The sequence below is a fragment of the Halichoerus grypus genome, chromosome 7 (assembly GCF_964656455.1).
Source record: "Halichoerus grypus chromosome 7, mHalGry1.hap1.1, whole genome shotgun sequence".
NCBI lineage: Eukaryota > Metazoa > Chordata > Mammalia > Carnivora > Phocidae > Halichoerus > Halichoerus grypus.
The window spans coordinates 131,737,567-131,750,701 of NC_135718.1; the positions used below are offsets into that span (position 1 = coordinate 131,737,567).

Consider the following 13,135-nt stretch of genomic DNA (forward strand, 5'->3'; position numbering starts at 1 on the left):
TGACCACTTACATTTCCGTTCTGGAAAGCTCAGGGTGGGAAAACATTTTTACTTCTTTTCTTTCTTTCTTTTTTTTTTTTTCTAAAAACAACTGTGCTCATCCCAACCAGTTGGGCTGCCATTGGCGCTTTTCCACTTGCAAATGAAAATGATGCCTTGCTTTTCTAGGAGAAATCTAGCTTAAGCAGCCTGGTGGAAAGAGCCACCAGGAAACGAGGTTGACATAGGGAAAGACAGGGAGAGGAGGGGAGAGGGCATTGGGGAGCAAAGGGAACGTGAACTGGGCCCAGAGACACTTCATCAGCTGGGCTGTTGGTTGGCTCCCGCTTTTCAAAGCGAAGTCTCCTGGGCAGGAGGGCTCCCCCCCGCCCCACCCCCCAGCCCACCTGAGCCTGCCTCCCTGCCCCTTTGCCCTGCCTCTGCCCCCGACTCCCTGCCCTTGGATACGATGCTGTCAGTGTTTTTAGTCCTTCCCTTAATATTATTTTTTAAAGGTTGATATCCTGAGTGAGTCTGCACCCTCCCAGCCTCTCCCCGGCTCGTTCTGCAGGGAGATCCTCCCTCTGTTGATAACATCGCAAACCCGGTGGCCATCTGTGCGTGGACAGGACCCTCCCAAATTTAGCATTATGACTTCACTCCGGGACCGAGAGAAGAGGAATTGTGGGGGAGAAGGGTCTTTCTTTGTCATCAGTAGCCAGAGGGGCCGGGAGAGCAGTGGAATGACCTGGGACCGGCTTGGACGCTCTAAGCGGGGCTCGATGCTCGACGACCGAGTGTGGCAGTGTCCTGCCTCGACGCCGGCCTCTCCAGAGCCAGCGCAGAGCTGCCCGTCCTTGCCCGCCAGTGCCCGGGACCTCAGCAGATAAAGCGCACCCTGGACTGGCCGCCTCCTTCTCCAGGAGGTGGCCCTGGCACAGCTGCCCCAGGAAGGCAGCGTGGGGTCGAAGGCAGATGCCTCGAATCCGGGTGTCCCCTAGCTCAGCTTTCCGGCGGCCGCCGAGGATCCTGCGGAAGGCAGCGGGATTATTTATTTTTATTTAAACGACCCTCCAAAGGCCCTTAGCTTTCCTTGCCTCTGCTCGCAGAGCTAGCCCAGCCAGGTGTCACTGCTGCCTCGGAGCTGTCGCGGGGGGTCGCGTGTGTGTCGGGGGGCCATCTTGCCGATTTAACGCTGCTTTTTGTGTTGTTGTTGTTTTCCCCCCTCCTCCCTGCCTGCCTGCCCCTTCTCCCCCAGCGAGGACGGTGTCGTGGAGAGGTCCAGCCCCAAGTCTGAGATTGAGGTCATTTCTGAGCCACCTGAAGAAAAGGTGACAGCCAGAGCGGGGGCCAGCTGTCCCAGTGGGGGTCATGTAGCCGATATTTATCTTGCAAACATCAACAAGTAAGCTCTGCTTTTCATTTTCTGCTCCCCCCAGTGCCTTGCGACACCCAGCCTCACCCTCCGGCCTCACCCCCTCTCCATGCCTGTGCCGCACCCCCCGCCAGGCCTAACACTGCATGTGCTCACCCCTGCTGCAGGGCGGACAGGGCCGAGGAAGCTTCCACAGGCCCCGCCGGCAGGCCCCAGGCCCCTGCTGTGGAGGGTGCCCCACCCTGGGCTCGGGCAGTGTCTGTCGGCCCCCGGCTGACTACTAAAACTTGACCAAAGCTTTGGTCCCTTTATGCAACCTGGTTTTGTACTGTTTCTCAGAGGTGCCTTCTCTTTTCCAATTCTTACCCAAATAATAGTCTTTGATGTCTTCCTGGCCCTTCCTTGTCCGTCCAAAGAGCCAACGTCGTGTGCGTCTTCCACTAGGCTCACGTGACCCCAGAGGGGTTTATTTGGATACCATGTGTCTGTTTCCTGCCCTGGCCGGCATTCGCTCCGTCAAGGAGAGGAGACCACTCTGCCCGCCCCCCGCCCCCAACAAGGAAAGCTTTGTCCCGAGCTCTTTAATCATTTCCTAACCCCCAGCTCCCCTCTGCCCTTTCATACCAGTAGAAATCATTGTCTGTGTTTTCCCTGTTGCTTTAGCCCTGTGTCATCGCCCCCTGTTAGTCCCTTTGCAGATTCCCATTCCTGTCCGGCAGGCTCTTAACTCTGGCCCCAGCTTTCATTGTGGCTGTGAGCAACATCCCAGGGTTCTAACTCCACCCACACCCGATCTGGCCGGCTAGAGGGATTCCACGCCTGTGTGATGCGGCCTCCCCTAGAGACATTCAGGTTATTGGAGAACTAATCTCATCTCAAGGGGCCAGACACCAAGTCCCCAAGCCTACAGACCTCTTTTCCGCCAGACCCTGAAACTTGGCCCAGTGCCAACGGGATGACAAGCCCCAGGGCGTTCCTGATGAATATGGATTGCAGATGATGTACAGTTTTTATTCCCCTCTGGCTTTGGAGGAATGAAATGATTTGCACATTGAAAACCTGTTAACCGTAGCCTCTGGACACTGAAACTGGAAGGAGAATAAAAGATGCTTGTTGTTTTTAAACTGCACCAGGTCGCCCAGATCTCTTGGCTTTCTTCCAACCAGACGGTAGCAGGGGGAGTGGTTGGGGCACGTGGCTCTTTTCCATCCTTCACCCTCAAGTTAGCAAAGTCGCTGATTCAGCTCACTTAGTGTAGGTATAATTTAAGTCAGACCGGTAAAAAAAGAATGAGGATTTTATTTCCCTCCAGCCTAGTGCCCTGCTGGGAGGGTGAGCTAGTAAAAAGTAACTGTGGACTAATCACATTTTCTTCTTTATTTACAAGTCTATGTTAATTATAATCCTGTAATCATAAGGTTGTAAGCCTCTAATTAACCCGGAAACCAAGGCGGGGTTGGTGGAGGGAGAGTTCAGTAATTAGTCAGGTACATGTTTCTAAGCCGTCATATATTTGATGCCATTTGTACCAAGAAATTGTACAGGATAATAGCTGGAATAGTCAAAAGATTAACACCAGGTGGAAAGTCAAAGGTGGCTCCCTTGAACTCCTTACTTGGTGATGTCAGGACGGGGTTCTCAGAGGACACGGTCTCCTCGGACGCCAGCTAGTCGGTGGGCGAGTGGCAGCCCCTGGGGCACATCTTGCCCCGAGGAGTGACTGCCCTTCCAGCCTCCCTGCCTGCCCCACACGTCCGTCACTCCTTCCCGGGGCCCCGGGTTCCCTCGCACCCCTGGACCTTTGCATCTGCTGCCTCCCCCACCCCCCCCACCCCCAGTCAGCTCCTCCTCTCCCTTCAAGACGTAGCCTGAAGATTGACCTCTTTGGGGAAGCCTTTCTGCCACCCCGAGGTCCTCGGGGCTGAGTTAGGTGCCCTCGTTCTGTACTCCCACAGCAGTTTTGAGTCTCTCTCAGGACTCAGGCTGCACTTGGATAAACCCACCAAGCTGAGCATCTTGAAACCAGGAACTCTGCCTTCCTCTCTTCACGTCCCCGGGCCCTGGCCAGGGACCTGGCCCACACCAGCCGCTCCACAATCTGCCTCCTCAGCGGTTTGAGCTTTGTGAGTCAGCCATCCTCAAGTGGAAAAAGGAAATCAGCAACGAGTTATTCGGGTGTGGCATTCAATTTAATTTCACACATTTAGTGAGGGCTCACTGTTGTGCCAAGCGTCCATGCTGGTTATTCAGAGATGAAGAGGACCGTGCCCGGCCTCGGCACTCAGTCCGGCCGAGTAAATGCCATATAGACAGGTAACTAAAAAGCAGCGCCATCGAAAGCTCTGAAGGAACAAAAGAGGGAGTGATTGCTTCTGCCTGCCCTTGAACTTGGGGTACCGGGGAAGAGTCATTTCAGCTGGGCCTTATAAGACTCCAAGAACATCCTTCTTCTGCTCAAGAATGGCTGACACCCACGGTTAGATGGCCTGAGCAGGCAGCTTCAGGGTGTGTGTGCCGGGTTCCACACCAAGCCCCGATGGAGAAGACCTGACCGAGTGAACGGGACCAGGACTGGCTTAGGACCCTGGCTCTGCCACATAGCCTAGCTGTCTGTCTTCAGGTCCTACCCTTCCCTTCCTCCACCTCAGCTCCGGCCTCGGCCTTCGTCGTCCTTAGTAGTTGCTAGATCAGAGCTGCCCAGCTGCCATCCCAAGCCAGAAATTGTACTGCTTCTTAGATTAGGTCCTTGAGAATCTGATTCCAAGGGAAAAAAAATGAGATTATTCAGCAATAGGCAACACCCATGCTACTAGGACTCTGCCAAGCCGTCTTGTAGGAGAGTCAGTGGGCTGAAGGACGTTGGCTCAGAGCCAGGGCTCAGCCCAGTGCTGGGTGACTTAGGGTCATGTAGATGTCTTTCCACCCTAAGAAAATGCACAAACTTGGCCCTGGCCCTGCAGCCTTGCAGTCTCTTGAAAAATACTCTGTCCCATGTCCGCACAAGAGGGAACAACGGCCTCTTGCCAGAGCCCAAAATGATTACAGTCCCGTAGCTAGACTAAGAAACATGCTAGAATTTGGGAAGATCAGCTCTCCTCTTGCCTTCTGGGTGATGGTGAGAATTTTTCTCCTACCTGGGCCTTTAGGTTTCTGTTCAAAGCAGGTAATGGAGGGGGCCTTTCTGCGAATCTGTCTCCCGTTAGAAACTTTCACTTAATCAGACATTTTTCCTGGCAGCACCTTACATCTCGAGAACTCAAAGCCCACAACCACCAAGTAAGTATCCGTTTCTCCTTTGCCCAGGTTGGGGGTGGCAGGGGAACAGAGACACAAAGAAAGCAAGGGAAGGTGAGGCCAAGGAGAGAACGTGCTGTGTGTCCCTCTCCTCCAGAAGCCCCTGGGTGCCAACACCCACCCCTCTCTCACTCGCCCCAGCTTCCTCGGGGCCAGGGCTCCCTGATCACGCTGCCCTTTCTCTTTGTGATTGAAGGCAAAGGAAGCGGCCAGAATCTGGGAGCATCCGGAAGACATTTCGGAGCGACAACCATGGGCTGAGCAGTTCCCTGACTGACTCGGCCTCCCCGGGGGTGGGGGCTAGCTGCCGCCCATCTTCCCAGCCCATCATGAGCCAGAGTCTCCCCAAGGAAGGGCCAGATAAGTGTTCCATCAGTGGGCATGGGAGCCTCAACTCCATCAGCCGCCACTCATCCCTGAAGAATCGGCTGGACAGCCCACAGATCCGGAAGACGGTGACAGCAGGAAGGTCAAAGAGCTTCAATAACCATCGGCCCGTGGACCCTGAGGTCATTGCACAGGTAAGGGGGGGCTTCTGGACACCCGGCGAGCGCGTCTACATTTGTCACTACTGAGCAGCACAGCCCGCGTTAATTACAATGGGCCTGGAACCCGCCGAAGTTTGTACATCACATACCGAGTTCAGGGGCTGCTGGACATCTGGACCCGAGAAGGCAGCTTTCTAAGCAATTCTCCAATCCCACTCTCCCCAAGAAGAATTCGGAGACAGAATAAAAGAATTCAGACTTCTTGCTCGTGTACAGGCTATTTGCAAGAGGGGCTTGTACTTTTTAAAGCCAGTAGTTAGTCTTCTGATAGAGTCCATTCTGCCCAAGTTTCGGGTTTTGAGAGCCTGGTAGGCTTTCTTGAAGCCGTCCGAGTGTTGAGGCTCAGATGTAGTCCTGGCCATTTTTTTCTGTCACCGTGCCCATCCCCCTCTCCCGTTCCCTGAGGCTAATCTCTGGTCCCTAATGGGAGGTGGGTGATCCATCAATAATCTGCTTCTGGTTTCATGGCCCCAAAATACTCTGCCGCAGGGGGCACAGGCACCAGAAGGGTTTCCAGCCCACGTCTCCAGATGCAGTTGGGCATGAGCTCCCTGGTTATGGGGTCTTCCTTCCGTGTATGCACCACACTGACAAGTCTCTGTTTTCCGTGAACTATTAGCGATCCAGCCCCACCTCTAAAAATCCGACTTCCGGGGCCACTCCAGGCCGTTCACTCAGACGCCTCTCCCAACTCTATAATTTTCGTTAGACCAGGTAGGAGCTAAGGGCTCCCCGTTGCCCTCTTATGTTTCAACTGAGTTGAGATTCTCCTCGCCCCATCTTCCAGGGGGCAATAGAGGCTGCGTGTGGTCTCTATTGGCTTAATTGTGATGCTCTGCTTAGGGAAGGTGTACCTGGCAAGCACAGTATTAAGCTACGGGCCTGAGATGTCTTGCTTCGCTCGCCGTCTACTTCTGTGCCTCTACTGAAGCTCTTGGCTGCAATCTGCCTTGCACCGCGGGACTCCTCCCAGCTCCCTCCTGAGCCCGGAGGGATACGTTCCCGGTGCAGACTAGCTACAGAGCAGGACTGAGGAGGGAGATGATAGAGTTCTTCCTGAGCATTTTTAAGGTTTGAGAACATCATAGGGATGAGTGAAAATCACCGTCAACAGAAAGCGTAGATCACCCTGTAAGGGCCAGGAAGCCTGAACCAGGGCCTTTGCTTGGAACATGTGGTCTTTCCACGTGAGCCTGATTCCAAGGGAGGAGGCCTGTGGTGGTTTGGGGGTGCCAGACACAAGTGTGTGGAGAGGTGGGGAGGGAGCTGAGAGGTCTCCCTGAGGGGCAGCTGGCTGTGGACAAAGGGTCTTTGGTTCTGCTATTTCCTGAGAGCTGGGTTGTTCCACTGTGACTTGCAGGAGGTGATTCACCTGTGTGGCTGGCTCCCCCTCCTGGTCGCTCTTTGGTCCCCTCTCATGGTGACGGGTGGAGGGAAATGGCTTCCTCAAATTGGGCACTCTGGTGGGGTGGGGTGGGGTGGGGGAGGTGTCCTGATGAATCTCAGGGCCAGGGTTCTGGAGCCTTTCCTCAGCCCTTGACCCTTCTCGACCTTTGGTTTTGAAGTCCAAGAAAACAAAGATCGATCATACTTCATCTCTACCACTTAGTAAGAAATCGTTTATTATGTACAATTTCAAGCATACACAAAAGTAGAGAGAATTGGATAATAAATCCCACGTACTCATGACCAAACTCCTGGCCGTTCTTAATTCAGCGACCTTTCCCCTCCCCACTGGATTATATGTCATTTCACCCAGAAATACTTCAGTGCCTACCTCTAAAACCTGAGGACTCTATTTAAAATAACATCTCAGCCACTCTTTTCTAAAGGAGAAAAAAAAAAATCTCCTGAAAATGAGATTTTTTTTCCCCTTCCCCGCATTCTGAACATTCATATGTTTAAGGATTTGGGCCAAGTAAAATAATCTGGACATCTCCCTGCAGTTGGTTTCTTCGTGATTTGGCCTGTGCTGTTGAAATAGGATCCTTGGGGACTTCTCCCTACATCTGCCTCACCTCCTCCTTTTTCCTGTTTTGCAGGATATTGAGGCAACTATGAACTCTGCCCTCAACGAGCTGCGCGAGCTAGAGCGGCAGAGCAGCGTGAAGCACACCCCTGATGTGGTTCTGGACACCTTGGAGCCCCTCAAAACCTCCCCGGTGGTGGCCCCCACATCGGAGCCCTCCAGCCCCCTGCACACCCAGCTCCTCAAGGACCCCGAGCCTGCCTTCCAGCGCAGTGCCAGCACTGCTGGGGACATCGCCTGCGCCTTCCGGCCCGTCAAGTCCGTCAAGATGGCTGCCCCCGTCAAGCCGCCGGCCACACGACCCAAGCCCGCTGTCTTCCCCAAAACAAATGCCACTAGCCCTGGTGTCAACTCATCAACTTCCCCACAGTCCACTGACAAGTCTTGTACTGTCTGAGGGATATAATTTAATTGTTCTAGACAAGGGGACTGGAGGGACTGACTGTTATTAAAAATCTTCCTATTTAACTAGCTTGGGGACTTCAGTTGAAAATTAGATTCTAAGTTGTTCTTGCCGGAATTAGCCTTCCCATCACCCAAAACCTTGAGAATGAAGCCCTCGTTATCACCCTGCTCTGCCCTTCCCGCTGCCCTCCGCTTCTCCCCGTCGTCGTAATCCAGCCCGCTGCAGTACATGCTGTTCTTAGGTTAGCCAGAGATAGATTTTTCCATTATCAGGTCACTGTGAAATCTGGCACGGCGAGTCCTGAGGACACGGGCTCACGTCTCCGTCCCCTCAGACACAGGGGACTGACCAGATGGTTGGCTACTGACAGCCAGCTCTCAGTGGCATCTTGTTTTGGGTACTGACTATAGAGGACCATATGTAGTCCATTCTTCGTTTAACACACACACACGCACGCACGCGCACAGGTTTTTTCTAGTCTCTGGCATGTGTAGCCTCTCCTGGTCCCAGACCAGTCTCTTTGTAAGTCAATGTGGCAGTTCACGCAAGAGCCACCAGGGGCCTCTGTTTCCATTACAAATCTTGTTCTGTCTGGGCCAGAGAACCTAGCCTTTGAAATCTCTCCATCATAAAAAATTGAGCAGGATGGAACTCAATCCTGTAATCTGTTTGGGGTTGGGGGCTTTCTCTCTGTCTTCTCTCTATTGGTGTGAATTGGTCATTGGTGTTTGCTTTTGCTCTCCTCCATCCTCTAGGAATACAACCCAGTCTTTTTATAAAACTTCTAAAGTTTTTCTGAATGTATAGACATTTCTCGGGTTCCTGTCTTTGTCTCTGATGGACCATTTTCCATTTAAGACATTTTCCTATATAAGACAAGTTTTATTGCTGGTTCCTTTTAGGATAAAGAGTCTTAAGAGAGTTTTATTGTGTTTATGGCAGGTTTGGAAAAGGTGAGAAATGGGTCCTTCTTCCTCCCACTTTTTTGGGGCACTTAAGACAATATTCATTATCCTGTTCAAAAATTAAATTCACCTTTGCTAACCCCCAAAGTGTTCCCGAATGAAAATGTAACCTAAGTTCACCTCTCTAGTTTGGGTTATTCTCTATAAGATCTCTCTTCAGGGACCAACAGGGGCTTGGAGAGCCCTAGTTAGATTAAAGAGAGACATTACTCCTTAAAACCTGTTTTCTTTTATCCAAATAAGGACAACTAAGAGAGCTTCGGCCCTACGGGCTCTAAAGTCTTCCCAAGGCCGGAATCTAACAAAAAATTGGATGCTGAATATTTAGGCCTTCTGTTGGCCTTTTTTTCTGGTTCTCCTCCCCAAGAAGCAGAAATGATGCCCTTGCCTACTTTAATCCGGTCTCTAAACCTGGTGCCCCTCGTCCCGGCTTCCCTGGCTTCATGCTGTCGTGGCAGTACCAGGGCTGGGGACAGTCACACTCCTGTTTCATGAGTCTCAGACAGCTACGTGAGTTAAAGCTGAAGCTCATTCCTCGTCTCTAAAAGCTATGCTTTTAGCCTTATTTTCTATAGGTCAAGAGAGGTGGTGGGTTGCCATTCAGATAGGAAAATCTGAGTTTCCTTATGTTTAGCCTAGAAGATTCCTTTTGGACCAACATTCTGAAGTTGGCAGTTGGTGCTATGGAAAGTGGTAGGATTTTCCTCATTCTGGGTGAAGGGAGGAGGAGCTTTGTGGGAAATCGCTAATTTTTAGAAGGCTAACCTGCAACACCAGGAAAACTATCCCGAGAGCTAGAAAGGGGAAATGAAGCACTCCTTCAGTAAAGTGAGTCAGCCTGTGAGAAGCGACCCACAGGCCTCTGGATTCTTGGCTTTTGTTTCTCTGTCCACTGGCCTGTCCTTGTCTCTCACGTGGACTTGCACAGGTCTTGAGCCAACAGGGGCTTTCGGAACCAAGGATGATCTGTTTCCTTGATGAAAATGGAACCCCTGCCCTTCACTTTACATTCCTTTTGATCCAACTGATCAAAATTGGTACCCATACCTGCCCTTTCCCCCTCTTTCCAGCACACTTCTCTCTGAGAAAGTCAAAGCAAAGCTTTCTGAATGACAAAGCTTTGGGCCTATTCTGTTGTTCCTGCCTTATTTCTCTTGCAGCCCTTGTACATGACTTGTGTCCACCATCCCCTTGGTCAGTGTCCATCTGCTGATTCGCATCATGAACTAGACAGTGTGTGAGTGGCCACCTACTCCCCCCCCCCCCAGCTCTGGGAGCCAAGTTGTCTTCCCCTCTCTGGTGCTCCTGACACTTGTGAGACAGACCTGTCGAGAGGACTAGGAACCCACAGAAGGAGCCTCCTCGGCAGAGCTCCTACAGTCAACTGGAATTCAGGTTGCACACTGTGATTTTTACACCGAAAAGCCAAAAGGAGCTGGCCATCCAGGGCCTAGGGAGACCAGTCTTCCTCAGATCTGCTCGCCTAAACCAGCATGATGCTTCAGAGAGCCCTGCTCTGCCCCTTGAGGCATGGATCCTTCTCTTGGTGTGGACTCATGGGTCAGTCTTTGGGGGAACAGAGGTGGGGTGGGGCTCCCAGCATCCCAATTTGGAAAAGAGAGGAGTTTGCAGCCAGCAGCCTGTAAACTGGAAACACTGGTCTCAGCCAACCTCCTCAGGGCGCCCTGGTTTCTCCCCAAGGAGAGGAGATGACACCAGCAACAGGATGAACAGACCATCGGAAGGGCTGGTGTGTGTGTACTCCACGTGCAGAAGAGAAGTTTAGATCTTCCAGGGAATTGCAATGTTGTGGCGTCTGACTTGTATGTCACGTTTGTGTAAAATGGTATATTCTTTAAAATAGTGTTGATAACTGGAATATTGTATGTATGCTTGGAGATGCTTTGTGTGAACCTAAGACTGTCACTCAACAGATGTTGGATTGGGGAAAATCCAAAGCACAACTTCAAAATAAAATACGTTTTTAGGTTTCGATGCTGCAGTTCATATCCCTTTTCCACTCCCTGAAATCTCCAACCCAGGAGTCCAGCGCCCAGGAGGAAATGTGATTCGTCTGTGCCGATAGAACCCTGCCTGGCAACAGGAGAAATGTGACCTCAGAAGCCAACCACCTTCTCCCTCCCAGCAAGGCACAGCAGAGGTGCATCTGGAATGTGGATTCCCCCTCCCCCGCCAGCATTATGTGTGAAACCTAAGAGGTTTTGTAGAAAGTCTTCTAGCTCCCCATTGGGCAGTCTGTTGCCATGAGAACCATTTCCTTCACAGAATGCACCCACCCTGTTTTCAGGGAGGACCATTCTCGTCTCTATCGCTGGTCACATTTCCCCACTTGGAGGAGTGGGGCCTGTCAGGTTGCTCGCAGGTTTTGCCAGCCACAACCAAGGGTGACTGAAGGTTGTATTTCTTCCCCAAGCCAAGCCCTGAGTCATTCTGCCTATGGATGCCCCCTGCCTCTGGGAAAAGAGCTGACCCCTATGCTTGTGCTGTCGGTGTTGAGCACAGGGGTGGGGCATACAAGAGTTGCTTTCTCGCCTTTAGATTTTGATTCTAGCAGATCATAAGCTCAAGGGTGAAGTTAATTAAAGGTAGCAACTGATAATGCATCCAAGGGCTTACGCTTATTTTTACTGGGTTTATTCCAGAAGCCCCTGGGGAGGGATCAGATCTCTCATATCCAAGGGGATGCCCAGTGTTCAATGGTAATATGAGGAATCCTACCCTGAGCCCTGGACCAGACACCATACTCTAAAGTCCATCACTTCCATCTGGCTCATGCCCTTCCAACCTGGCATCTCTTCCCCCTCCTTCATTTTAATAGTAGAGCTCCATCTTGAGCTTTTCTTGCTGGTCCCTTGGTCCTGGAGAAGTCAAAGGCGAGGCTGTCCTGCCACTCTGCGCTATGGGTGAGTTCTCCACTCCTGAGTGTAGGTGGTGACCTGTGAGATGGAGCTGTTTTGTTTTTTGTTTGTTTTTTTTAAGATTTTATTTATTTTAGAGAGAATGAGAAAGAGCATGAGAGGGGAGAGGGTCAGAGGGTGAAGCGGACTTGCTGCTGAGCAGGGAGCACGATGCCGGACTTGATCCCGGGACTCCAGGATCATGACCTGAGCCGAAGGCAGTCTCTTAACCGACTGAGCCACCCAGGCACCCAAGATGGAGCTGGTTTATAAGCTGTGGGCAGAGGACCAAGGAGCCTTTTCAGAGAGCCCAAAGGCAAAGGTGGGCTATTGTGGAATATCCTCTAATTGATTTTTATATCAGATGGGAGCTTGATGGAAGCTAGTGACAATGAACACAGTTGAAAACAGGCCCATTCCACCCAGATAAAAACCCAAAAAGGAGACCAGGTGGATATGAATTTAGGAAATGGCCTTAGTGAGTATCTACTCTAAACGTTTATCTCAACAGGTACATGAAACTTCTTTTTATTCTGGAGTTAGCTATCCTCACATATTGCACGTGCCAAAGACTCATTCCTCAGTCAGTCAACAAACTAAGCCTCGCTGTGTGCCAAGCACTGTTATAAAATACCAAGCAGGAGAAACAGATAATGGTGCTTTCTTTCTGGTGTGAGGGAGAACAGGTAAATAAGCCAAGCAGGACTCTGAAAATGAAACAATGTAATGGGTCGTTAGTGTCTGGGGAAGGAGTCAAGAAACTCAGTGCAGCCTGGGAAAGCTGAAATGACTACTAGACGTCCAAATAGAAATATCAAATAGACTCTTGAGTATATGATACGGGGTTTTAGGGACCGATCACACCTGCACAGAATTTCAGGATCTATTTTATTATGGAGATACTCAAATTACTAGATTCCCAGGAAGAATGTGTAAATGGAAACAAAGAAGGTCCCAGTAATTAGAAATCCAGTAGAGAGGAAGGCGCCGGCAAAGACAGAGGGAGCGGGGGACAGGTAGGTGCTGGGAGAGCATGGTGTCAGGACAGGTTTCAAGGAGGAGGGAGGCTCGGCTGTCAGATGCCAGTGGGTAAGATGAGGCCAGCTAGAGAGGCAATCATTCTTCGGTGACATGGAGCTCTTTCAGTAGATGGGAAATGGGTCAGATTGGAGTGGGCTGGGCGGCCGCTGGGGAGGGAAGGGGAGGTCAGGGAGTCTCGGCAGCTCATGCAAAGGCACGGTCTTGAATGGGGAGCTTCAAGAGGGACCGAGAGACCGGGTTTTTGTCTTTACAATGGGCTCTTTGAGGCATGTTTGCTCCAGAGCAGGAGCCAGTGGGAGGGGAAGAAGGAACGGGCAGGAGAGGTTGAATCACAGAGCACAGATGGAGGGGCTGGTCATGGCCACGGGAAAAGGCCCTTCCGTCTCACTAGAGGGAAAGCACGTGCGATGCAAGGTGGGCAGTGGATGTGGGGGTGAGGAGATGATGGGGTTCCCTTTCAGTTGCTTCTTGTATGTCAGTGAAGTTTACGGCAAAGGCTGTAGCTGAGGGTAGGAGGGAGTGGTGAGCAGGAGGCTTGGAGAGTCAAGAGAATGAGGGAAGTGCTTCTCCCACACCAAGA

The 13,135-nt window shown here is 51.5% G+C and overlaps 1 protein-coding gene across 8 annotated transcripts in view; it reads left to right on the plus strand.

Moving 5' to 3' along the window:
* Positions 1-10,589, plus strand: part of SRGAP2 (SLIT-ROBO Rho GTPase activating protein 2) — a 223,293-nt gene extending 212,704 nt beyond the window's left edge. For 2 of the 8 annotated variants that reach the window (XM_036077188.2, XM_036077189.2), the window contains exons 21-24: positions 1,238-1,384; positions 4,592-4,630; positions 4,845-5,169; positions 7,239-10,589. In XM_036077188.2, the coding sequence (XP_035933081.1) occupies positions 1,238-1,384; positions 4,592-4,630; positions 4,845-5,169; positions 7,239-7,622 (895 nt within the window). In that variant the 3' untranslated portion in view covers positions 7,623-10,589. Of the gene's footprint in view, positions 1-494; positions 1,385-1,731; positions 2,484-4,591; positions 4,631-4,844; positions 5,170-7,238 lie in introns of those variants that run through there. The other 6 variants (XM_036077190.2, XM_036077191.2, XM_036077194.2 and 3 more) reach the window with 5 other exon arrangements.
* The last annotated feature ends 2,546 nt before the right edge of the window (positions 10,590-13,135 follow it).